At 49.3% G+C, this 24,463-nt stretch overlaps 6 protein-coding genes across 6 annotated transcripts; 2 read left to right on the top strand and 4 right to left on the bottom strand.

The window, feature by feature from the left end:
* Nucleotides 1-448: 448 nt before the first annotated feature.
* F5B22DRAFT_175310 (armadillo-type protein) lies at nucleotides 449-9,186 on the top strand. The gene is made up of 4 exons (XM_047969358.1): nucleotides 449-851; nucleotides 931-3,020; nucleotides 3,075-8,324; nucleotides 8,381-9,186. Exons 1-4 carry the CDS (start codon nucleotides 722-724, stop codon nucleotides 8,936-8,938), a joined length of 8,028 nt encoding a protein of 2,675 aa, XP_047836083.1. The 5' UTR covers nucleotides 449-721; the 3' UTR covers nucleotides 8,939-9,186.
* A 1-nt stretch (nucleotide 9,187) lies between these two features.
* Nucleotides 9,188-11,640, bottom strand: F5B22DRAFT_175311 (uncharacterized protein). The gene has a single exon (XM_047969359.1). It carries the CDS (start codon nucleotides 11,364-11,366, stop codon nucleotides 9,912-9,914), a length of 1,455 nt encoding a protein of 484 aa, XP_047836082.1. The 5' UTR covers nucleotides 11,367-11,640; the 3' UTR covers nucleotides 9,188-9,911.
* Nucleotides 11,573-12,932, bottom strand: F5B22DRAFT_587297 (uncharacterized protein). Its single transcript, XM_047973593.1, has 2 exons — nucleotides 12,911-12,932; nucleotides 11,573-12,648 (listed from the first exon to the last, which is right to left on the bottom strand). The coding sequence occupies exon 2, from the start codon at nucleotides 12,493-12,495 to the stop codon at nucleotides 11,914-11,916; it is 582 nt and encodes a 193-aa protein (XP_047836081.1). The 5' UTR covers nucleotides 12,496-12,648; nucleotides 12,911-12,932; the 3' UTR covers nucleotides 11,573-11,913.
* A 1,449-nt stretch (nucleotides 12,933-14,381) lies between these two features.
* F5B22DRAFT_641859 (uncharacterized protein) lies at nucleotides 14,382-14,828 on the bottom strand (the record flags this gene model as incomplete). Its single annotated transcript, XM_047978045.1, has 4 exons — nucleotides 14,382-14,466; nucleotides 14,550-14,580; nucleotides 14,649-14,691; nucleotides 14,805-14,828. 4 exons carry the CDS (start codon nucleotides 14,826-14,828, stop codon nucleotides 14,382-14,384), a joined length of 183 nt encoding a protein of 60 aa, XP_047836080.1.
* Nucleotides 14,829-15,344: 516 nt separating this feature from the next.
* On the top strand, nucleotides 15,345-16,456 carry F5B22DRAFT_633140 (ribosomal protein L22/L17; the record flags this gene model as incomplete). Its single annotated transcript, XM_047976800.1, has 3 exons — nucleotides 15,345-15,384; nucleotides 15,455-16,246; nucleotides 16,317-16,456. 3 exons carry the CDS (start codon nucleotides 15,345-15,347, stop codon nucleotides 16,454-16,456), a joined length of 972 nt encoding a protein of 323 aa, XP_047836079.1.
* A 2,676-nt stretch (nucleotides 16,457-19,132) lies between these two features.
* Nucleotides 19,133-20,881, bottom strand: F5B22DRAFT_175185 (uncharacterized protein). The gene is made up of 3 exons (XM_047969357.1): nucleotides 20,556-20,881; nucleotides 20,275-20,467; nucleotides 19,133-20,205 (listed from the first exon to the last, which is right to left on the bottom strand). The coding sequence occupies exons 1-3, from the start codon at nucleotides 20,634-20,636 to the stop codon at nucleotides 19,454-19,456; spliced, it is 1,026 nt and encodes a 341-aa protein (XP_047836078.1). The 5' UTR covers nucleotides 20,637-20,881; the 3' UTR covers nucleotides 19,133-19,453.
* Nucleotides 20,882-24,463: the final 3,582 nt, after the last annotated feature.

The raw sequence follows: 24,463 nt of genomic DNA, 5'->3' as shown, positions 1-24,463 counted from the left end.
TGCCTACCACGAACATCTTGGCGGGGTTCGAAAAACCTTTAGTACACCAGCAGCGATGGAGGGGCAGAAAAGGCGGGGTGCATTTGATCGCACACTGTAGCTGTAGGTACCTTTCCATAGGCACATGTGAATACTACATAGTAGACGTGGTATCTCGAACTATGTATCTATACATGTAATAGGTCGGAAATAAATTAGTTGACAGAGTACCTAACTCGAAAGATGAGTCTAGGAGCTTCAATCCTTCGCTTTCTTCTTTTCGAGAACAGTGATTTGTTGCAGATGCTGAAGTATCGTATCGGCAGAAATAAAGTCGAGGTGGGATCTGGTGGGAGTTGTGACTCGACCGCTTTCCCTATCAAGTAGACCGACATGGCCCTTGACCATATTGGGAAAGGTATCCGAGTGGAATCCCTGTAAAATAAAATACTTCCCACATCGACTTACCAGAGAACTTGCCTAAGAGGGGAGCAATGCGGTGCGAGCTGGCGCAAATACTTTGATACGCCGGCCAGTCATACGTTGATTAGCTGCGAGAGTGAGGGTCCACGGCTTCAATCTTCCAAGTCGTTGTCCAAGGTGTGTGTAAGTATATGTCGGCACAGCGGGTGAACTGCATCCTTCTGTTTATTACCCCGACCACACCGTGACTACATCGTGAGAGAAGTCGTTGGTGTATCATGTCCATACCTCGTCCTCCACATCCTCTCCAACTGCCAAAATGACCGACGTCTCGCCATCCCCTGACGCCGGCCTCGACTATGCCACTGCCCGGGTAGCTTTGTTCTCTTCCTCTACCGCCACGAGAATCGCCCGCTTACACGCAATCGACGACAAGCTGAAGCATAACTGTAAGCTCTTCCTCGCTCGACCGCCATTGCGCCTTCGTCGCTCACTTACTGACCTTCGTCTCTCAATCGTCGCACACAGCACTCGATGCTTCCGCCATACCTGTCCTCTTGCGTCTCCTAGTCGATACACATAGCTTCTACAACGATCGACCTTCAAGAAGGGCTGTCCAGACCTGTCTTGCCTCGTTGATTTCGACCAATCCTGACCCCAAGCTCCTAGCACCCTTCGTCTCCGCCATCCGCCAGGAAGCTCAGAAACCCACTATAGCTTCGAGTAGCGCATTTGTCCTCATCGAATGGTGTGCGCTTCTCTTCAAGGCCTTTGTGAATACTCCTTTATGGGACAAATTCGGGCTCGACGTTATTCATACCAATGCTGCCGCTCTCGACACATGTCTTCAGCCCACCGTAAGGCATAGCGTCGGCCAATCTGCTTTGGTTCTTACACGCCGTGGTTTGCGCTCTGCTTTCTGGCATGGTGGATTTAGAGAAGAAGCTATTCAGGACACAGTCCAGGCTCTCACTACTAAAGGAACACAACCCACTGCCAGAAATTCCCCGATGCTTGGTGTCATTGCTGGCGTTTGCTCTCGTCATACACAGGCCAAAGAGATCTTAGTAGCTCACAAGTCCGCCTATCATGCATTCTTCGTGAGAGAGCTCGTAGGTTCTCGAACCGCCATACCCAAACACCTCGTCATAGGTTTACGCGACTTTTTCTCTGAATTCGTCACCCTAGACGAGCTAGTGAAAGATATCATTCCACCTGTCGAGAAGGGACTTTTACGTGCCCCAGAGGTTGTGTTAGATATATTGGCCAATCTACTCACCCTGTTGCCAACAGAAAACATAGACATTGCCAAGATGCTGGATGCGCATCTCTTGAAGCCCTTGCTGTCCAATGTTAAATCTAGCAACCCCAATATTCGCGACAGTGTCTTGGCAGCTTTCAAGCAAGCAGCAATTCGGAGTAGCGACCCCAATGCCATAAGTCATATTATCGAAGAGATCCTTGGCCCGTTGAAATCAGGAAAATTGACATCGGCTGATCAAAAGATATTACACGCCAATATGCTACATGTGCTATCCCTTTCTTCATCCGATGCGACCAAGATAGTCACAAGCCTTGCCCCTGTCGTTGCGAAGGAAGGAAACGAGGCAGCTCTCGGAGCAGAGTTGCTTGTACTCAGCCATGCCGTTATCCATTTGATTCGCAACGATACCGACGTGCCGAAGCCGGCCATCGAGGCTTTTGTTAAGGGGTTAGGTGATAAAAAGATTTCAGCTCGACGACTATGGGTCCTACGAAGTGGCGAAGTCTTACTCGCCGTAACTGACGAGACCAAGACGCCATCCGAATATACCAACAAATTCGCTGAGGCTATCACGACGCCTCTAGTTGACAGCTGGACTGAGGTCGTCAAAAATCCCGCTGCAGCTGCTCAAAGCGGCTTGATCACCAGTGCTTACGTTCTTGCTGCCCTTGCCCCCCGTGTCCTATCTCGAGTTGAGAGCTCTGCAGTTCAAACCAAGCTAGGAAAGGTGAACATTGCAAAAGAATCAGCCTCTATCGATCCAAAGTCCGCCTTTCTACTGAACCACCGTGTATATAACCGTCTGACGACTGATGACGACTGTATATGGTTTCTCAGGTCCCTTGAAGGAGCGTTTTCTCATATATCCAATGCAGACGAGTCGATACAGGCGGCTTGGTCACAAGCTTTCATTTATCTCGTTTCTACCTCAACCATACCTCCAAATATCCGGAAAGCCTCATGCGAAGCGATTCTTAAATTATACTCCCTCAATCCTGCTCTATTATCAACGGCAATAATCGGCGGATTGTGGCAGTGGGTTGAAGCCTCAGAAAAAAACGACAAGGATAGCGTCGCTGCTAGCGCTAAGTTCGAAACGTCACATCTACACCTTGTCTTGCGCTCAATCACTCCAAATGGTGAAGATCTTGAAAATCTAGGTATTCAACAAAGTCAGGATGTGATTGAGCGACAAATGTGCACTCTGCTTGTTCTAGCACGCAAGGATCTAATACCAAGATGTAGTTGGATAGATCTCTGTCTTAGAGTCGGTGTCGACCCGGGAGCTCTTGCACGTAAGTACGAACAGGAGCTCATAGATCAATTAATCGAAAAAACACAATACGGTCAAAACGTGAGATTACGCAATCCTATTGATACTGTGGTTCCGCTACTGACAACTTGATAGAGCATGGTCAATGTGGCAGCCTGTAATGCGGCGGCTGACTTGGCTTTTGTGGCACCCGAAATCATGATCCCTAGAATTATTGACCTTGTACGAGCGGATCTAGCAACAGAAGAACTAGAGAAGATCGGGCCAGTCGAAGCAGCTATATTTAGAACACCAGAGGGCACAGCGTTCGTAGACGTGCTTGCGAAGAAGTCGCAAACTGTACCAAACAAGAATACCAAGGATTATGATACACTGAAGTGGGAAGAAGATCTCAGGAACCAACTTGCTCAAAAGAAGGGGCTTCAAAAGAAGCTCACGGCTGACGAGCAAGCCAAGGTCAATGCGCAACTAAAGAAGGAAGCCGAAATTCGTCATTCAGTCCAACAAGTCGAAGCACGACTTATGCGCGGCATAGGTATCATACAGAGTTTAGTATCTGGCCCACCGACAGATGCCAGCCGCTGGCTTGGTTCCTCTGTTATTGCTCTCTTGGCAGCCATGGAAGCCGGCGCATGTCTCATCGTAGGCAAGGCCGCTCCCTCGGCGTATCTTTCTTGTGCTGAAAAAGTGACAACTCGATTAGGAGCCATCAGACCGTTTATTGGTGTTGCCACGCTCCGTGCTAAGGATATTACATCTCTGCCGGAAAATATGATGGAAGAAAATATTGAAGAACTCCTAACCAGGGTACTCTACCGTCTGCGCTTTGCTGGCGAACAACGACCGTTCGATGCTGTATCCGTCATTTACATGTTGCCCTTAATATTTGCCGTTCTACAGAAAGGCGGCGTTGGAGAGAATGCTGAAGAAAAAGAGACACAGCTCGTCTTGGCAATTGAGTTCTTATCTTTTCATACTCTTGTCTGCGCTGATGAGAATGTACCACGAGCGGAGCTTCTCGGTGTTCTCATCTCATCTATGCAACGTTACAATCAGCATTATAAGATTCTCAAAGACTGTTTTACTGATACAGTGCGTTGTGTTGCTCCAAATATCAATGCCGAGGAAATAGTGGTATTGTGCAAGGGTGCACTTGTACCGCAGTCAAATGTCAGAGAGACTGTGCTACAGGCCATCAGTGCTGAAGTCGATCTGAGCGAAATAGAATTCTCAGAAGAGCTTTGGATCTCTTGCCATGATGATATTGACGAGAATCGAGAGATCGGCCAAGAAATCTGGGAAGAAAGCGGGTTTGAGATTTCAAAAGAGTTGTCCGTCAAGATGCTTCCCTACCTCGAGAGCAAAGATTCTCAGCTCAGGAGGGCAGCAGCCAGATCTTTGGCTGAGACATGTAAAGCTTTTCCGACGGCCATTGAGGATACACTATTACGTCTACGAGAATCATATGCCGAGTTCGCCAAGCCACGCGTGCCGCAACTAGATGAGTACGGTATGCCTCGGAAAGCTGATCTCTCTGACCCCTGGGAAGCACGTCATGGTATTGCGACGGCTTTCAAAGAGCTCGCTTCCTATCTGGACAAGTCGGAAATTGATGGATTCCTTAACTTCCTCATTGAAAGCGGCCCACTCGGCGACCAGAATGGCATGGTTCGCAGTGAAATGCTTGAAGCTGCTCTCGCGGCAGTCGATCTACATGGCAAAGCCTTAGTAGACAAGTTGATGAAGACATTTGAACGAACTCTTTCGGAGCCCGACAAAGGATCTGAAGCCGCCGACCGAGTCAATGAGGCGGTCATCATTATGTATGGTGCTTTAGCCCGTCACTTGAAGCCTGGCGACTCGAAGATCCCCGGCGTCCTTGAGAGACTGCTTGCTACTTTGAGTACTCCATCAGAAACCGTGCAGTACGCCGTAGCCGATTGCCTTCCTCCTCTAGTACGCACATGTGGCGACAAGTCATCGAAATACTTTGACCAGTTGATGGAAACACTGTTGACTTCCAAGAATTATGCCGCTAAGCGCGGCGCTGCCTATGGCTTAGCTGGGTTGATTCGTGGACGAGGCATTTCTGTCCTGCGTGAATACCGCATCCTTGTTTCTCTCAAAAGCGCCACCGAGAACAAGAAAGAGTCTCAACAGCGCGAGGGCGCGTTCATCGCATTCGAGCTGTTACCCACAATATTGGGCCGTTTATTCGAACCCTACGTTATTCAAATAGTGCCTCAACTGCTAACCGGCTTTGGCGACAGCAATGCTGATGTACGAGAAGCGTGTCTTGCCGCAGCAAAGGCATGCTTTGCCAAATTAAGCTCCTATGGTGTCAAGCAGATCTTGCCTACTCTTCTCAACGGCCTCGATGATGATCAGTGGCGTAGTAAACGTGGAGCATGCGAATTGCTTGGTGCAATGGCGTACTTGGACCCTCAACAACTAGCACAAAGCTTGCCTGATATTATACCACCACTTACCGGCGCTCTCAATGATACTCACAAGGAAGTGCGGGCAGCGGGAAATAAGAGTTTGAAACGATTCGGTGATGTTATTGAAAACCCTGAAGTTAAGAGTCTTGTCGATATCCTCCTCAAGGCACTCAGCGATCCAACTAAATACACGGACGACGCTTTAGACGCACTGATAAAGGTTCAATTCGTCCATTACCTCGACGCGCCGTCATTAGCTCTGGTTACAAGGATTTTGCAGCGAGGTCTGGGAGATCGGTCCAATACCAAACGCAAGGCCTCTCAAGTCATTGGCAGTTTAGCTCATCTCACAGAGCGGAAAGACCTCATTACCCATCTCCCAGTTCTCGTCTCTGGACTCAAGGTGGCGGCTGTCGACCCTGTGCCAACTACACGAGCTACAGCTTCGCGTGCGCTAGGATCACTTGTCGAGAAGCTTGGCGAGGACGCTCTACCAGACCTCATCCCCAGTCTTATGCAAACTCTCAAGTCAGAGTCTGGCGCCGGAGATCGTCTCGGTTCAGCCCAAGCACTCAGCGAAGTTCTTGCTGGTTTGGGTACTACAAGACTCGAAGAGATCTTGCCAACAATTCTTCAGAACGTGGAATCTTCCAAGGCGGTTGTGCGAGAAGGCTTCATGTCTCTCTTCGTCTTTCTGCCAGTTTGCTTTGGTAACAGCTTCGCAAACTATCTCGGCAAGATCATCCCTCCTATTCTTACCGGACTTACTGATGAGATTGAATCAATTCGCGACACTGCACTACGAGCTGGTCGTCTCCTTGTCAAGAATTTCGCCACCCGCGCTGTTGACTTGCTGCTCCCTGAGCTAGAACGAGGCTTGGCGGATGACAGTTACAGAATTCGTCTGAGTTCCGTCGAGTTGGTTGGAGACCTTCTCTTCAACCTTACCGGTATTACCGGCAACGCGGATGCAGAAGATGAAGAAGAGAAGGCCAAGGAAGCAGGCGCATCTCTTCGCGAGGTATTGGGAGATGAGAAACGAAACAGGATCCTATCTGCACTATATATCTGTCGCTGTGATACGGCTGGTGCTGTACGCACAGCTGCTATTAGTGTGTGGAAAGCTCTGGTTGCAACGCCTCGCATTCTGAAGGAACTTACACCTACCCTAACTCAACTCATTATCCGACGTCTTGGTAGCTCTAGTATGGAACACAAGGTGATCGCAAGTAATGCATTGGGCGAATTGATCCGAAGAGCTGGTGATGGCGTATTATCAACACTTCTACCAACTCTTGAAGAAGGCCTGCAAACTTCTACAGATACAGATGCTAAACAGGGTATCTGCCTAGCCCTCAAGGAACTCATCTCATCAGCGTCCGACGAGGCTTTGGAAGATCATGAGAAGACACTCATCTCTGTCGTACGGACTGCTCTCACTGACTTTGACGAGGATGTCAGAGAGGCTGCTGCCGAGGCGTTTGATTCTCTGCAGCAAATCATCGGCAAGCGTGCTGTTGACCAAGTTCTTCCTTATCTCTTGAACCTCTTGCGAACTGAAGATGAGGCTGATAACGCTCTTTCCGCCCTATTGACTCTGCTCACGGAATCGACGAGATCAAACATCATCCTACCAAACCTTATCCCAACCCTAATAACACCTCCTATCTCGGCATTCAATGCAAAGGCGCTGGCATCTCTGTCTCGTGTTGCGGGCACCGCTATGAACCGAAGACTACCTAACATCATTAACTCACTCATGGATAACATCATCGATGCGAAGGATGAAGAGCTCGCTCGCGAATTGGAAGAGTCTATGGACACTGTCATACAATCTATCGACGAGTACGATGGACTGAACACCGTCATGAACGTTCTATTATCACTCATGAAGAATGATGACCATCGTAAACGTGCCATCACAGCGTCACGACTTGCCAATTTCTTCGCTCATTCCGATGTTGACTACTCTCGATATAACCAGGACATCATCCGTGCGTTGCTCATCTCATTCGACGATCGTGACCGTGATGTAGTTAAGGCAGCCTGGACCGCTCTTAGCGAGTTCACAAAGAAGCTGAAGAAGGAAGAGATGGAGGCATTGGTGCCATCTACCAGAACATCTTTACAACAGGTGGGAGTGGCTGGCTCGAACCTCGCCGGTTTCGAACTTCCCAAGGGCATCAATGCTATCTTACCCATCTTCCTTCAGGGTCTCATGAATGGTACTCCAGAGCAACGAACCAGTGCCGCGTTAGCTATTTCAGATATCGTCGACAGGACAAGCGAAAACTCGCTCAGACCATTCGTCACGCAGATTACAGGTCCACTTATCCGTGTGGTTTCAGAACGTTCGACAGAGGTGAAGTCTGCCATTCTTCTCACGCTCAATAACCTACTGGAGAAGATGCCGACTGCTCTTAAACCCTTCTTGCCCCAATTACAACGAACTTTTGCAAGGTCATTAGCAGACACAACTAGTGAGCTACTACGATCCAGAGCTGCCAAGGCACTCGGGACTCTCATCAAATTTACACCTCGAGTGGACCCGTTGATTGCCGAACTGGTCACGGGTTCGAAGACCTCAGATGCTGGTGTCAAGGCTGCTATGTTAAAGGCTTTGTACGAGGTGGTTAGCAAGGCAGGTGCAAATATGGGCGAGAGTTCACGAGCGGCTGTCCTAGGCCTTATAGACATGGAGACGGATACGAAGGATACTACCATGGCAGTAACATATGCCAAATTACTAGGAGCACTCGTGAGGAACGTCCCAAGCGATGTTGCCAATGGACTCATCCGAAACCGCATAGCTCCCACTCACTTCAACAGCTCGTCGGTATTAGCGCTCAATGCTGTCTTCGCAGAGTCTGCACAGACACTACTCGAAAGCCCTGCAGGTGAAGACTTACCTGAACTTCTCTGCCAGGGCATGTCAAACAAGAATGTAAGTATTGTTGCCCCTATGATCATGTGTCCCTCAACTAACGCACTCAATCACAGCTCTTCGTGGCAGATAACACGATCCTAGCTACGGGTAAATACCTACTATCTGACTCGTCCAAGTCATTCGAGACGACGAAGCCCATATTCTCAACCCTAGCAGCCATCATCGGACCAGGGAACCCATCAGATTCGCGGCGGTTGGCCCTAGTCGTAGTCCGCACCGTGTCCCGCGCGAACATGGAGCTCGTCCGGCCCCATCTATCCGTCCTCGCGCCGCCCGTATTCGCATCGGTGCGTGATCCCGTGATACCCGTGAAACTGGCCGCCGAGGCGACATTCGTAGAGCTCTTCAGCGTAGTCGACGAAGAGACATCCGTCTTCGACCGGTATATGAGCAGTGGGGGAGGAAGCGAGTTACCAGCGAACACGAAGCGGAGCATGCAGGATTACTTCAAGCGTGTGGCTGTTCGACTAGGTCAACAAGCGAGGGAGCGGCGAGAGGCGGAAGGTGGAACAGGAGGTCTGGGATTAAGTAATGATGAGGTCGAGGATGAGAAGGAGGTGTGGAGTGTGGGGGCTATTGAGGTTGGGGGAGGAGTGTTTTCGCAGGATTAAAGATATAGGAGAGGGTAAGAGAAAAGAGTATAAGAAGAGACAGAGAGAGAAGATATGTATATGGCCGACTATACTAAGTAACGATGATGAGAGCATGAAGATGAGTGATTACATGCATACATATATGTATACATGCATCCCGGGTAGATAAAAAAATAATGGAACGAAGAAATCTAATTCAGAATAGTCGAGAGGGATATGTGAATGAGTACCCCGGGTTAGACGATTTTGTTGCTGATTTTTAACAGGATGGCACCTATCCATTACACAGCATGCATGCACATGATGTATGTATGCACTCATGTATGTAGGGTAAGTTAGACCATGTACATAATCCCGTCCCGTCCCGTCCTGCTGGCTAAAGTAGGTAGGTAGGTAAATTAAATGTATACTTGGCCCGGGCCGAGATACATATGTATATCAGGACCTAATGTGCGCCATCCATGTATCCGTACCTTCAGCGTCGATTGACTCAACGCTTATCTTCTCTACTCATATTTCACCTAGGAGGACTGAGCTATATCCCTGATATAAACCTCTTTTCCCCGTAAATCTCCTCCCTTTTCCCAAGCCCAGGCAGGCTAACCCTTTTTTCCCTTCCAAGGCGCCTCGCCAGATCATTGCTCCCAAAATGAGTCACCAAACCAATACAATGAAAGCCAGAAATGCAGTATAGATAACCTCCTCATAACTCCAAAAGTAAAGCAAAGACAAAGCCCACGCAAGCTTTGACTGATGATGAACGCCTTCTTTGACATGATATGATATGGTATGGTATCAGTACAGTTCAAAACTGTATAAATGCGATAATGCCGCGTCTGTGGATGGATGGATGGATAAATAAATAATAGGGTTGAAATCATTCGCCTGCCTGCCTCTGCGCCATATCAATTCGCTTATCTGCTTATGAATGAAAATTCGTTCCTTTCCGAGTTGTTATATCATATATATTAGGTTGCTAAGGGTCTGTGAATTACCCCTTATCCGTTGCCCCATCTACTTGGGATCCAGAAGGTGGGGCCGCCGGAGGAGGATTGGGTGAGTGGTTTATGAGGTTGCCGGGGATTGTTTGACGGCTAGTGACCGGCGACTCGTTGAGAGGAGGAGTCGTAGCTGTAGGCGTAGTTGTTTTAGCTAGATCCTTTGGCAAGCTACCGTCGTCCATGGGAGCAGGTGGCGCATTATTAGGTGTATTTGACCTATTCGGGTCACCATTAGTAACCGTCTTGTCAACGTCCTGAAGAATAATAACAGGCCGCCTAGCTAAGACTTCGAAACCCACGGAACCGCTTTCTTTCTCACTACCGGGAAGCTCCTTGTCGTTCATGCTGAGGGCGCGCAATATCTGCTCGTCGATACGATCGAGATCGCGGTCTTGGAATTCGCCTTTGAGATAGGCAGAGATGTCGCGTGCCGGCAGGGAAGCAGCATAAGTGAGGCGGTCAATAACCATCCGCAGACCAGCATTGTTGTCGCGTTGCCAGCGACGATACGAGGCGAGGGTGTGCATGTCGTCAGGTGGGGTGACGGGGTGATTGTGATTAGACTCAAGGATTTCAATGAACCATCGATCGCCTTCGCGTCTTAAACGTCGGACAGCTGCCTTCCAGGGACAGCCGCATTTCTTGGACTCGCGACGACGCTCCCCGCGTGAGTGCGACACGAACTCGTTACCACCCTTGTCGCAAGCAAAGTCCTTTCGGATGATGTCGCCGTCAGGGTCATATTTTCCCGAAGGTAGCTTCTCCTTGACGGTGCGCTTCTGCGATACGCCATAGCCCGAGGTGAAGACATGCCGTTGGAGCTCGTATATGGCCTCTTTGAGGGTCTCGTAGGGTCCCTTGTGAAACGGATGGACGTGATGCGGGCGTGGAGTGCCGGGGACGCGCGGGGAACGCGCACGGACAGGCTCGGCGTCATTGTTGTCGCTACTACGACGACGCTTGCTTGGGCGACCAGCGGTAGGGTGGCTGAGTTGAGAATCAGGTCTATCTGTGGCAGGTATTGGAGCTGGCGCGGTTGCTATCGCAGATAAGTTGGCGGGTATGGAAGCCATCGTCTGAAGCTGTCGGGGTGGAGGAGGACCACTAGCAAGGCCATTCAGAACAGGATGGTGAGATTGCGACTGGAGGTGAGGATGTATGGTGCCATTGGGGGCATAATTGGGAGCAGTAGTAGTAGGTGGGACGGTGGCGATGGTCGGGATGCGACCATGTTGCTGTTGATGTAATTGTTGGTGGTGGTGGTGATGATGATGATGTTGGAGGTGTTGCTGCTGATGCGATGGAGAAGGTATCGGCGGCGAAGGATTCGGTGGAAAGTTGAACTCGCCATAATGCGGTTGATGCTGTGGTCCTTGCAAGGGAGGTTGACGATGTTTGCTACGTTGCAATGGCTTCAAGACGCCAAACTGAGACGAGGCGGCCATGCTGGTCAAGAGACCTGACCTAGCCTAGCCTAGCCTCCAGGATGGGGGCAGAACGACTCGAGGTCAGATGACCGTGCTGTGTTGAGGTTGATGGCATGCGATGGGAGGGAAGTGTTGGGTCAATCGAGGGTCTTCTTATCTATCGTCGTCGTCGTTCGTCCGAGCAAAAGTGGGATATATGATATATGGATGGGATGGATGGAATGTTAGAGGTATGCAGGGGTCTTGATTTAGTTTTGCTGGAGCAGCTTGACGGGGTGGGCCGAGACAGCTGCCGGTCCTTGGCCCACTAATGCCACCCGCCCAGATCTCCCCGTGGGGATCCTGCCTTCTTCACATTCATATGGGTACGGTATCATCGTGAGATTACGTTTCGGCATCTTTATAAGAAGTCCACGGGTTCAAGCAGGCATTAGCTGAGGTCAATCTTGATAGGCGTAACCAATAACCATCATCATCATCATCAAGGCAGGCGTCGAATCAAACGTATAATTGCCGCAAGTCATAAGTATCAATGCTCATGCCTAGTTCAACTCAACTCACCATCTTATCCTCCCTTCCACACATACGTCCCCCAACTCGACGCCGCACTCCAACCCGCCTGATCAACAACCTCATGTCTCCTCCCCCGTTCTCTCAGCGCCTCTTCAACACTAATTCCAGGCGCAAACCCCACAACACCCTCCCTATCAACTCTACACCACCCCTTCCATCCCGCATTAACATCACCTCCAATCCCTCCAACCACCACCGTACCCCACCAAGCTCGTCCCTTGCTCTCATGGTCCCCATACACCATAAACTCATCAACACCACTCAGTACAGCATCAACATGTTCCCGAGCCCGGCTTTCCGGTCTGTAGACGTACACATGCGCTAGATCCTTCGTGGTAGCAGGTAGACTCGTCTTCTTTCCTTCAGCTTTGGGACTTGATCTTAAACCTAGACTTGGATTTACTAAGCGCGTGACATCGAACTTACCCTCCGCATCGACGACAACAACGGCAAAGTTGTGCGGTGCGGCGATGAGTGTCGAGATGAAGTGGTACAGGAACGGCAGATACCGCCCGCAGACCGAGATCAGCGGAGACGGCGCCGCTTGTGTCGCACGATGGTGGCGGTGGATCATGGCCGATAGGTCGGGTATGGGGATATGATGTGGGATTGAGGGATGTGGTAGGTCGTCGGTAGCAAAATTCGCGCGGAGCGAATTGAGTAACTATTAGAAATTAGTATCGTTAGTCCAACTCCCACCTCCTGCCTCCTCCTGTCATTGCGTTATATGGATATATAATTAGCGTAGTGAATAAGTTGCAAGTTGCAAGTTGCAAGTTGTGCATGTGTTGCAAGGTTCATGATGAGATGGGTGAGATGTGACGGGGCAGCGATAAGATAAGAGGAGCTCAGTGAGATGCCTCAACTGAGTGGGAGCTTGATGACTTGGGTGTGAGACGAGACTGTCATCACAGCTTCATCACTCCCCGGTAGGATGTAGCAGAGTCTCATTCACCCTCAATTTTCAAAAAGACAAGAACCGAACCTACCTCTTCTAGACTTCCCTCTTCTACCTCCCCGAGCAAGATATCACCCACGCGCTTCGCACCCGCAGGATCCATCCCCACAAGCCTTCCTTACACACTCAACAACCAGTTCAACCTCCCCTAGAACCCGTCACCGGCGCCCAAGTCCAGTAATCGCAAAAAGTGAATATAAATAGGATGACACCTCCGTGCCGCGTCTTCCCCGCACCCAACCTGCCCACCGAGATCCAAATAAACGAGTTTGGAAAGCGGCGCAAAGGCGGACGAATCGACCTCTCAGCCTGCGAGCTGCTCTCAATGACGCAATACGACTGCCAGATCGACCGGCCCGACTTAAGGGATAGTCCTGTGAGATGCTGGCCTGTGCAGCGGTGGTTTCGTCGGTATGTTATTCGTCACTATCTCTTTACTTTTTCCATTTCCTGTTTCCGTTTTGTGGTGCTGAATGCGATGTGATGCGCCTCCGCGATGAACAATATATGTATGAGCAATGATTGTACTGATGAGTGAATGAATGAATGAAATAGCTGTCAAGACCAAAAGGGGAAATTCATGGTTGAGACTACGATGTGGGAAGGGAGGAGATCGGCTTCGGATCTGGTGGATGGGGATAAGCAGCCTTCTAAGGATACGAATCTTGGGGACAGGGTTGGTGGGGCTTGAATCAGCGATGATCAAGGACACGATTTAGAGTATAAATCGGTTGATAAAGATGCGATTTTAAGGAGGAATATCGCATGCTTTTCACCACAGATGAATATGGCTTACCATTTTATATCATTGGCCAACCTGTACATACATGATTTACACGTATATGAACTTCGCCATGGCCGTCTTTTCTGAGTCAAGATTAATATCACATTTTCGCCACAGTCTATTCTACAACGTTGAAGAATGAGCCCAGACTGCTCGAGCAATTAAGATTATACGGCCATTTCATCAACACAGTTCGAGGCCATGATGTCATTGAGGCTTCGTAGGTAGCAATGCACACGATAACCTACCGAAATAAAGAAAGTACAGCGATATTTGACGCCTCCTGCCATGACCGACGTAAGATATATAGCAAGCAGCGCAACCAACTGAGCGCAGTAGTTCGAGAGTCATCACCAACCGTCACAGGTCCTAGTCAACGCCAGCGATAGTCTCAGCTACCACAACAGAACTTCCTCGCAAGAGCAGTCCTTCCAATCACATGCATGTAACCCAGACACATAGTAAGGGAGGCGAGGTTCGATTTCAAAGACTCGACGGAAAGGATCGTGATCGTATGGTACAATACACCAGTATCTCGGCAATGCTTTCTTTCTTAATCGGAACCCACCCTCACCTTCACCCTCTCTCGGTCCACCCGCAACTGTACACAAGAAATTGGTCGATGTTGCCGCCCTCGTCTATAGTTCTAGTTATCGTCCCCCACCATCATCCCTTCATTGATCTGGTACTGTCGTCATTTTGATATATATTCCCCAATCTAACCGGACTTGGCAGCGCGCTCGGCTTCCAATTGTTTGTAGAAGTTGTCTCGGCCGTGGGTGCGAGGCATGTGGTATCCGTACCTTTCAAGATATAAGTTAGTATCGGATGAATTGATGTCGGATTGTTGTCCGTCGAGCGTTATCGTGGGGCGGTGGTTTCGTACCAGTAAGCGCTACCCATTACCATTCCGATACCTTTCATGACCATGTTAGTTGTGTTCGGAGTCACATCAATCACCCAGTGATCAAAAGTCGAGACGAACCTAGACCGATGGACAAGTCGACGACGAGGCCCCGTTTGAGCATCTGAGAACCGAGGTCAGTAATCATCGGCAGAAAGGAAGGCGAGGTACGGGGTTCCCATCGAGGGGTTGCGATGGGCCAAATTGGGCCGAATTGTGCTTTGGCGAAGGACATACACCAGTGATGGGTTTGATGGCCATTGTGACGATAGCTTCTCGTTTCGGGTTTGTGGTGGTGGTGTAATGTTGGTGGAAGCTCGAGATGGAGGGAGGGAGATGTGGTAGGCCGGCTGATGTGATTTTGGTGGAACGATTCGGGATTGAAAATGGAGCTCTCGTTATTCGCGCGAGACACAGCTTGGGCGATCAAGCTTCCCTTCTTCCCTTCAATTGAGTCACGTGGCGCAGGCGTCTCCTACAGCGAGAGGTCGTACCATATTTAGCCACGCAAGCCACGGGAGACCATACTTAGCAAGCTGCCCAGCTAACTACCTACCCAAGTACCTAGGTGTCAGACTGCACTTGAGGCTTAGTGGGGTTACTTAGGTACCTACTTCACTAATAGGTAGCAGCCGGGCCATCCTCGGCAGCAAGGCTAACGCGCGCTGTAGCCCGCCTGGTCCAATTGCGCCAGGGACCAATCGACACTTTTTCCTAGATCTGCATCTCCATGCGTAGCGGTAGAGCTGCTTGTCTAGCACAAGAGCAGCACAAATCATGAGTTTACACTTGCCGGCTCGGCAGGCTGTATATGCCGGTATGCACTCATTCACATTCTCCTGCTTTGCCCTATCCCGGTACCTCTACTAATCAATCAATTCTTACAGCTCGCACCAGTATGGCCAAGCCATCCCTACTCCTCCCCCGAACTCAAAGTCGAAATGCCTCCTGGTTGTCAAGTCTCTTCGGAGGCAAGAAAGACGTCGATACCCCGCTCTCCCGAGAGCTGACGAGACGAGAGAAGGAGAAAAAAATTAGCGAAAACATAGTGAAACGTACGCAAGGAGAGTCCATTTTCGATGAAGAGATCAAGGACTCCCAAGAAGCGAAGGGAACTAAGCAAGACGCCACGCTCTCACCTCTCGCCTACAGCAACCAGAGAGAACACATGCAGATGGCATTAGACCCGGACCCGAGGTGGAGGGTACGCTTCCAGCGGAAGAAGATCATGCAGATGGTGCGCGCCGACGGACAGCTATCCAAGGAGGAACAAATCAAGCGTACCGAGAAAGAGCTCCAGAGCTCCAGCGGGTACCTTCCCACGAGCACGAAGAAGCTAGTTCATCTATCGCATCAGATCGCAGGGAAGACTGTCGAAGACGCCATCACACAGATGCGGTTCAGCAAGAAGAGGATGGCACGGGAGGTTCTATTTCAGCTCGAAGAGGCACGGGACGAAGCCGTTGCCAAACGAGGCATGGGACTAGGCGCGGTGAACGGTGAGGCCACCACTGCGAAGGCGCGAACGATTAAGACGAAGGACGGGAGGAACTTGGAGGTCCAGGATCCCACGCGGCTCTACGTTGATGAGTCTTGGGTTACGAAGGGCCCACGTCGAGGCATGAGGATACAATACCACGCCAGAGGGCGTATGTCTCAAATGTGGAGGCCAACTACCTGTGAGTAACACCCCGTTCACATTCCAATCATGCATGGCGTTATTTTACATCTACTGACCTTGTTGTGAAGCGATCAACATGGTATTAAAGGAGGAGAAGACGAGGATACGGCAACATGATGAGAGAGTGGCCAAAGAAGCCAAAAAGGCTCCCTGGGTGCATTTACCCAATCGCCCCGTCACAGCACAGAGACAGTACTACTCGTGGTAACGATATTACTACGTAACGGACAAATTCCTACAAGCTACCTATTGTGCCAGGAGATCTGAACTACAGACGATACATACCTAGTCTCGTACATGTACATATATGTAGAATATTATGTATCCTCTCGATTGAATGAATGTCGCTGATGATTGGATCCGATTAGAACTAGTCAGTTTCTTCTAGCCTTGCTTACTGTGCTTTTTTTTTTCAGCCCCCAAGCCATACCCTCACAGCTATGAGGCAAATAGGGATCTAGATCAGGTGGTAATCAAGCTCCGGAGAAGGCTAAAAAAGCAGTGAAATTCTCGCCTCACTTTTGAACGCTAGCCCCCCCCCCCTCTACCTACCTAGGTACTCTCGTCAACGCGCTCCGGACTGCGCCCATATACTTACATAGGCAGTTCTTGTAGTGGATTCTATATTCTTGGGAGACATACTTGGATAATTCATCGGAGGAAGCAACTAGCCGATCAACTTTCAGCCCGATTCACTCCGTTCATGCTTTCTACTCCCTAAGTGAGATTCCCACAATTCTGTCCACTGGAACAAGGAGGCACACAATGGTCATATGAAAGACGCCCTGGCGAGGGCTAAAAAAGCAGTGCAATGGGCATCAATGGACTATCTGCGCATCTGGCCAGGCTCTGAGTCAGGCAGGAATGTAACCTAGGTAGATAACATGACAAGGCTACAGCCATGGTGAAGGGCTAAAAAAGCAGCGCAGTAGACAAATGTGCACTTACTAGGTATCCCGTCCTCCCTATCTTATATTGCACATCTCAGCATGTATTGCAAGACTATTTATCTGCCCGTAATCAATTATGGCGACGAGAACGAAGCAACACCCAGAGTTTCAGAGTAAACATCGTATATAGTGAAGCAATATATCATGATACCACATCATACCTACAACACCCTACAACGCAATCTATTGCGTCTCTGGGTCAACTAAACGTCACTTATGATCGATCTCGATTAGAACTTGTTCACTTCCCGCCTCAGGTACCTAGGTGGTACTCTGTTCAGTTTTAGCCCCCCAGATCATATTCCCGCTGTGATTCGGACAGACTTAGATAACACTTAAGCATCGCTGGCACCCCGGAGAGGGCTAAAAAAGCAGTGAAGTGAAATACGACACGCAGAGCTGCATACCTTCATAGAAAGGCCCCTACAGATGGCTACCTAAGAAAGCAGTGCTGTGCTTTTGGCGCTCACTCCTCACATGAACCGCTGGTGCCTTCATGAGGTCCTATACACAGTACCTTAGGAAGTGAACCATCCAATCTGTTCAGGCACAATGCATACCTAGGTACTTCTTGTCAGCACAACGTCCTTGGGGAGGGGCTAAAAAAGCAGTGCAGTTTTCTTGGCAGCGCAAAATGCATCTGGGTTAGGTGAACCACGATACCCACCAATCGCAGATAAGAACGTCTTCCAAGGAGGGCTAAAAAAGCAGTGCAATCGAGGTTAACCGGATCGGATCGGAGTGATGCAGTTGTTCCCATTAGGTCCTCGTCATTCAAAACGCACAACACCATACACCCAGCGAGGACTAAAAAAGCAGTGCAAATGAGGCGTCAAGGCCCATAACACTATACCTAGGTATACCCAGCGAGGTCTAAAAAAGCAGTGCAGCCGAACACAGCAAAGTTAAGCGAGAGATCACCATCACGCCGACGGTACCTACCACACCACATGTAGGTATCATACTCATCGTCAGACAGACGCATACCTACATGTGATGTAAGAACGTCGCCCAGTGAAGGCTAGGTAAAAAAGCAGTGTGAAATTTTGGAGCTGTGCTCGATGTTCAAATGCATCTACTTGGGTTAGGTGAACAACCACAATACCTACCTAGGTAGGTACATAAGAACTGTCAGGGCATTCAGTATTTAGACTGGATTGGATTGACTGCTGTAAGTATGTAGGTAGGTGCCTATGTAGAAGCGTGGTGTGGCTACTGCATCACAAGAACCCACCACCCTCTCCCCAGCGAGAGTCAAAAAAGCAGTGCAGACGGATTCTCAGCCCATCCGTTCAAATGCATCTGGGTAAGGTGAACCGCAATACCTACAACATAGAAACATCTTCCCGGGGAGAGCTAAAAAAGCAGTGAAGAAAAAGTGAGGCGAGCGTTCAGTGCGGCTTCATAGGTCGTCGTCGCTCCGACCGTGGCACGCATATACCCAGGTAGTAATACCTTACCCCAGCGAGGGCTAAAAAAGCAGTGTTTCCCACGGAGAGGCAGTACAGTGAGTGTGGTGCTAGGTATCCAATAAGCATCCAGATAAACACCAAACCTCACTCGCCCAGCCTGAATTCAATTCGTACTCTAAAGGGTTCATTGCAAACATCCATTCACTTCATCCACTTCCTGTCTACAGTGAGGTATCGGCGAGAAAGGCAAGTACCCCCAGAATCAAGGAATCCAATGAAAAAGATAGTCCAAATCGTAGTTATCCGATACGTGAGGTCATGGGTGGGAGAGAGGGAAGTACTAGGTTCAAGTATCAGCGAGGCAGACACGCACCATCACTTTACTAAATGACCACTTTAGTTAATTTGTAAATAACACTGCGTCTTGTACGTACTTAACAAGTCATTGTTGTAGTTACTGTTCAAGGCGGTGATTCAGCTGGCGTGAACTTAGCACATGCAACTCTAGATACGATATGATAGTGTCCAAGACATAGCATTTCGGATATTATTTTGACAACATCAACAGTTTTATAGAGGCATAGCTACATGTCATTTTGTCCTTTGATCATTGCCCGATCGAAGACATAGGTCATCGCCACCAAACCATATCAATACAATTCATGATGTATTTTGGCAATTGAACTAGACTGGCTGCACATTTCCGAGAACAAAAAGCCATCACATTGGACGAAGCAAGGAACCTTTGCAGATCCACAAAATAACAACTTCTGGTTTCTCCCACCGGGCGCCTTGATCAAGCCGATACAACCGGGATCGGGCACTGAAACAAATTCGATCGACTTAGATCATGGTTCTTGGTTGTGTACGAGGCATCATATCCTCATAGCGTCTCGCATGGGCTTCAAGGTCGGATGAGCCTGAGGAGTAGACGGAGGTCGGTGAGGTGGCCATGCCAATAGAATCTGGACGTGCTCGCATATTAGTCATGATCGGCCTGGGCAGGCCAGCTTCAGCTCTGCTAATTTCTTGTCCGTATTGGCTATTCGCGACAGCCATAGGCTCGGAGATTTTGTAATTGCGAACACGGTTATTGGCCGCATTATTCCGTTGTCGGCGTCGTAGACAGACACATGCTGCAATGATGATGGCTGCTAAGACGGCTGCTCCGACTCCAGCACCAATTCCAGCCTTTACGGCTGTTGAGAGTCCATTGGTTTCTGATTTGCTTGATTCGCTTGAAGCTCCTGACGTGGCAGCTGGTTCCGCCGTGCCAGAGGTAGTCGACGCCGAGGATTTGGAAGCTGACTCTGTAGTAGATGCCGAGCTGGTGGGTGAGACCTTGTCTGATACTACACTGATTACACTGCTAGTCGGGGTGGTCTCGGAGGAGGCTGACGAAGTTGAGCTCACTCCGTTCGAAGTTGGAGTGACACTCTGGGATGTGGACTCTACACTAGGTACAGAAGTGGTAGTTTCAGCAGCAGGAGTTGAGGTAGTGGCTGGTGCTGCTTCAGTAGTTGTAGGTTGAGGTACAGGGGTTTCTGGCGCGGGTGTACTAGTAGAAACAGGAGGTGCAGCACTCGCAGATGCGCCTGAATATTAATAAGTATCAGTCAAACAGAAGTCCATATGTTAACGTCTCAACAGGGGAGTTGACTAACTTGCGCAGAGCTGATTGGCATAAGTCTCGGCAAGGGGAATTTGAAGATCGGGAAAATCAGCAACACATGCTTGAGTAATGCAATCGTGAATGCCCGCATTGTACAAATCGGGTTTGCTACAGACACATAGTGTATCTCCGTTCGCACATCCAACATTGGCAGCATTGACAAAGACACCATTCACACAACCGGTCTATCAATTTTCGTCAGTTAGGTATATTGTTGCGGATATTGACCACTCAGCGCAGGCCTAAATCCTAAGGGAAGTGATTACAACTCACCGAGCAGACAGAAGGTGTCTGGGCGCTGACCAGGCCAAAAATGGCAACAAGCGCAAGCGCAATAGATTGTCTAAACATCATGGTGTTTCCTTGATATGAGAAATCGAGGATTCAAGTCGGAGGAAAACAGAAGGTGTAGATAGGTAGAAGAGAAGCGGGTATCTAGAAAATAAAGTGGTCGAACTGGCCGGCCGTGAAGAAGTGAATCAAGAGAGTAGTAACAGAGACAAGTGAGTGTGTAGCTTGAAGAATGATTGTCAGTGTTGCACCCAGTTGCCCATGTTGGATGGAGAGGGCAGCACAATGAAAGGTTGACACAGATGGGTGATCCTAGTGATCCCGTCACTGAAGTCAGTTGAGGTTGGTGAATGAGGATCTGAGGAGTTGAGTTGGTCGTGATAGGTCAACAAGCAGATCGGAGAGATCGAGTCGTGGCCGGGACCTGTCAGGAACGGGAACGTTTCGGATGTACGTCTAGAAGGCAGCCGAGATAGAATGTTTGCGACGGTTGTCCCACGTTGTTAATGATCCCCAAACAAACCACTTTAATGGGTTCCCAGTCCAGTATTGTATGTGTACGTCCTTCCTTGGGCCGTGCGACGTCACCTGTATCCCGCACAGATTCTTTTGTTCCAGGTACGCTACTCCCGGTTGGTTTCTTCCAGAGACACAACACGCAACTCGCAATTTCTCGTCGTGTTACACCGATAGTCAATCGGCGCTGTCAGTTCACGTATATGACTTTCCCTGTCGCAAAATAGGCTGGCTGTGCGAATACAAATTGATACGCAAGAAAGTTGTTTGTCGACTTGACCGGAAGATCAACGATTGTGCAACCCGTTGGGGCAGTTGAAGACGCTAGTTGGTAATGAACTACTTGAAGGTTGTGGGAAAAGTAGTGATATACTCGTTAGGACTCCTACGGGGTAATTGGTGTAATTGGTGTAATTGACAGGTCGTACGTGTATCAATCAAGGAGCGGGAAAAGGGTGTCACGTAGTACACCGGCAAGTGAAGGGCAATAGGGTCTAAATGAGTGACAAGAAACGGAGAAGAGGGCCGTACAGAGACGACGAGTAAGAAGTCAAGATGGATGAAGCTGACGACGACGACAACAACACCGATGATGTACACGACGCCTGAGGTGAGGTGAGGTAGGTGAGGTGATGGGACCCTGGGGAAGAGAGGATGGGATGAAGTGGGAAGAGGCGAGGAGATGTGTTGAAGCTTGACCTTAGCTAAGAGGGTATCCCCATTCCCGCCCCTACTGAAAGATGGAAGGAATATTGAAGGGCATGGTGTAAGTACCTACCTACGTAGAGGTAGTACAAGGTGGTACCTGCCTCGACTTACACCCCTGATCTGACTGTTGCAAGATGGTACCTGCCGTAGCTTCTGGAGTGTAGACCGTGTAGTGTATGTGCAGCAGTGCAGCTTGTCGTACCTGCAGTACTTTTGAAGGAGTTGTACCTGCATGATGTCGGACCGCTACTTCTGTCTAGGTATACTGAGTACCACACATGTATCCTACTAGGTATACCTACCTACCGTACCTCTTACCTACACCTTCACTAACACCTTCCATCTCTTGCTACCTAGGTCTCCAATTCATGACGATGGGCTACATTACGGAGGCAGGTACGTTTTCTGATAGACACCCTCAATGATGATGATGTATATACAATTCACATACTGTATGTACTCGGCATTAGGCCCAAGTTTTTGTAGACTGCTATAATATGATAACCGTGCTGGCGGTATGCAAGCAAGCAAGCAATCAAGCAACCAAGCTAGCTACTACCTAGTAGGTAGTAGCTAGCATTGGCTGCATGATGGCGGAATGGCGTCTGTCTGTCTTGTATCAGATGAGTGAAAAGAAAAGGCCCCAACCCCATGCTTTCCTACCTACGAAGTATATTTCGTCTTCTGCCCACGCATCACTCAGTGGATGGAGGGTCTGGAGGGTCATCATGGTGAACAGGGTCTGGCAGGGGGGGGTCAAATCAAAGGGGGCGGCGCTATTGGGCTGTCAGTCCGGCTGCCTGGACAGGCTAAAGTTCCTCGTCTAGTCTAGCCTTATTCCAACCATGTGAAACATGAAGCCTGTCGACTTGACGATTTCTGGTTGGCCCTTCTTTTCCAGCTGCCAGGGTTAGGCGCCACAAGCGAGACACTAGCATTAAATATCCCCTGGACCCTCCACCCCATCAACGTCGCTCCGTCATTTGCTCAGTCTCCTCTTGTGCGCAATTGCAAAATCCCGAGAACCCCTCTCGTTGATACCCTATTGGCAGGATGCTAGACATCAAACAATTGAAACCGTTCAATCATCTTGAGCAAACTCGTTCTGTGTTCCCCCCTATCATGTGGATCATCTACTGTACAGGTAGTAGGTACCGGGAGTAGTGTAGGTGTTGTACACGGACTACCTAGAGCCTGCGTCGGCCGACTGGATGCCACGAGGAGCGGAAATTCGAAAAAGGCTGCCCAGCAGACAATTAATCCTTCGGGATGGGATGACAGGGTCTAATAAAGACGGATAGCCGGTCATTCTACTTAGTACCGAATTGGTGTAGTCGTAGTTCGTGTACAAACGAACTATGACATCCTAATACCACCTACTCAGCACACCACGATGTGCCATTCACCCTCCACCTCGGGCTACATATATACGTAGTATAGCACGTATTAATAGACTAGGCACGCCAGTGATCAGCGCAAGGGTAGACCCTGGGAAACCGTTGGAGACCTCAGCTCATCGAACCAAGTCGGAGTCCACCGCTTGGCAGACACTTCATACTTGGCTTATTACTATTTGCGCACAACAATTTGCAATTTTTGAGCTACTAACACAATGAAAAAGGGCACGAGATCTCGTTACTATACAATGCTCATGAGTGCAATTAAAAATGCGGTTATTTTCCGTATTGTTCAATATTGTCAAATCTACTAGTGAGTCGGAGGAGGCCGTTATGACGAGTTACGTTACACCTGGCACTTCGCATACCCCCATCATGCTGCCTCAGTAAAAAGTGGCTCGCTCAGCGAAGACAGAGAGACACAATTGGCCAGATGCTTGGATCGACTGTCACATAGCGATCCCGCGCGCATGCGATTACACCAGTCACATTCCAGAGTTGAGAGTCTCAGCTTCAACAGGACATAAGTAAGTATCTATAGTACTTGCACTAGGTACTACACAGCAAGTCATCATCATACTACTTCGTAGACGTTCGTTGAACCTCTTTGCGCTGCCCTCTGCGCCGCCCTCTGCGCTGCGTGGCGCTGCGTGGCGCTGCGTGCTGGCCTAAGCGCCGCTTTGGCCCCCAATGCACATCAGGAAAAGTTGCGTCATTTGTCTCAGCTCTTAACTACCTACGCAACTCTCAATTTTTAAATCGAGCATACAAGTCCAACAATATCTCTAATCGACATTTTGTCGGTATGCTGGAATCATTCCGCAGATGCAGTTTCTTCGTAAGCACTGTATGTAGATTTATTTACGGCCGAGGTTATCCGCCTACCCACACCAAAAGAAATTATTGCAGTACGGAGTACAGTTACTAACAGACAGCTTACTTAGCCGTAGGTAGGTAGGTAGGTACCTACACTAAGAGAGAGGGCCCGGTTACCGGATCAGGCAGTCATGATGGTTTCAGAATGTGCAAAGTACAGCCACAAGACTCCACGCAATCTTGACCGGATTCCTTCCGCCAGGGGCTCTCTCATGGAGGTACACTACTACCCGGGACTATGGGCCCCGTCTCTATCTCTGTCTCTGTTTCTAACAGGTAAGATGCATATAAAGTACAGGCATATACCTACCTCTCTTTCTCTGAGAATCATTGTTGGTAAACACGTTTCACCTAGGTACAAGGTCTGAGCTGCTTCTGATGTGAGTATACTTA

The sequence above is a fragment of the Xylaria bambusicola genome (assembly GCF_022495145.1).
Source record: "Xylaria bambusicola strain CBS 139988 unplaced genomic scaffold F5B22scaffold_2, whole genome shotgun sequence".
Classification (NCBI taxonomy): domain Eukaryota; kingdom Fungi; phylum Ascomycota; class Sordariomycetes; order Xylariales; family Xylariaceae; genus Xylaria; species Xylaria bambusicola.
Note: the sequence above shows the minus strand (reverse complement) of the source record. Positions and strands in the feature narration are given on the sequence as shown.

Bases quoted from the DNA above. Each gene is read 5' to 3' on its own strand.
- F5B22DRAFT_175310 (XM_047969358.1), top strand. From the start codon at position 722: ATGACCGACGTCTCGCCATCCCCTGACGCCGGCCTCGACTATGCCACT. The intron at 852-930 runs GTAAGCTCTTCC...CGTCGCACACAG, and splicing joins CGACAAGCTGAAGCATAACT to CACTCGATGCTTCCGCCATA. The intron at 8,325-8,380 runs GTAAGTATTGTT...ACTCAATCACAG, and splicing joins AGGGCATGTCAAACAAGAAT to CTCTTCGTGGCAGATAACAC.
- F5B22DRAFT_175311 (XM_047969359.1), bottom strand. From the start codon at position 11,366: ATGGCCGCCTCGTCTCAGTTTGGCGTCTTGAAGCCATTGCAACGTAGC.
- F5B22DRAFT_587297 (XM_047973593.1), bottom strand. From the start codon at position 12,495: ATGATCCACCGCCACCATCGTGCGACACAAGCGGCGCCGTCTCCGCTG.
- F5B22DRAFT_175185 (XM_047969357.1), bottom strand. From the start codon at position 20,636: ATGATGTTTAGACAATCTATTGCGCTTGCGCTTGTTGCCATTTTTGGC. The intron at 20,468-20,555 runs GTGAGTTGTAAT...GAAAATTGATAG, and splicing joins AGACACCTTCTGTCTGCTCG to ACCGGTTGTGTGAATGGTGT. The intron at 20,206-20,274 runs GTTAGTCAACTC...ATTAATATTCAG, and splicing joins TGCCAATCAGCTCTGCGCAA to GCGCATCTGCGAGTGCTGCA.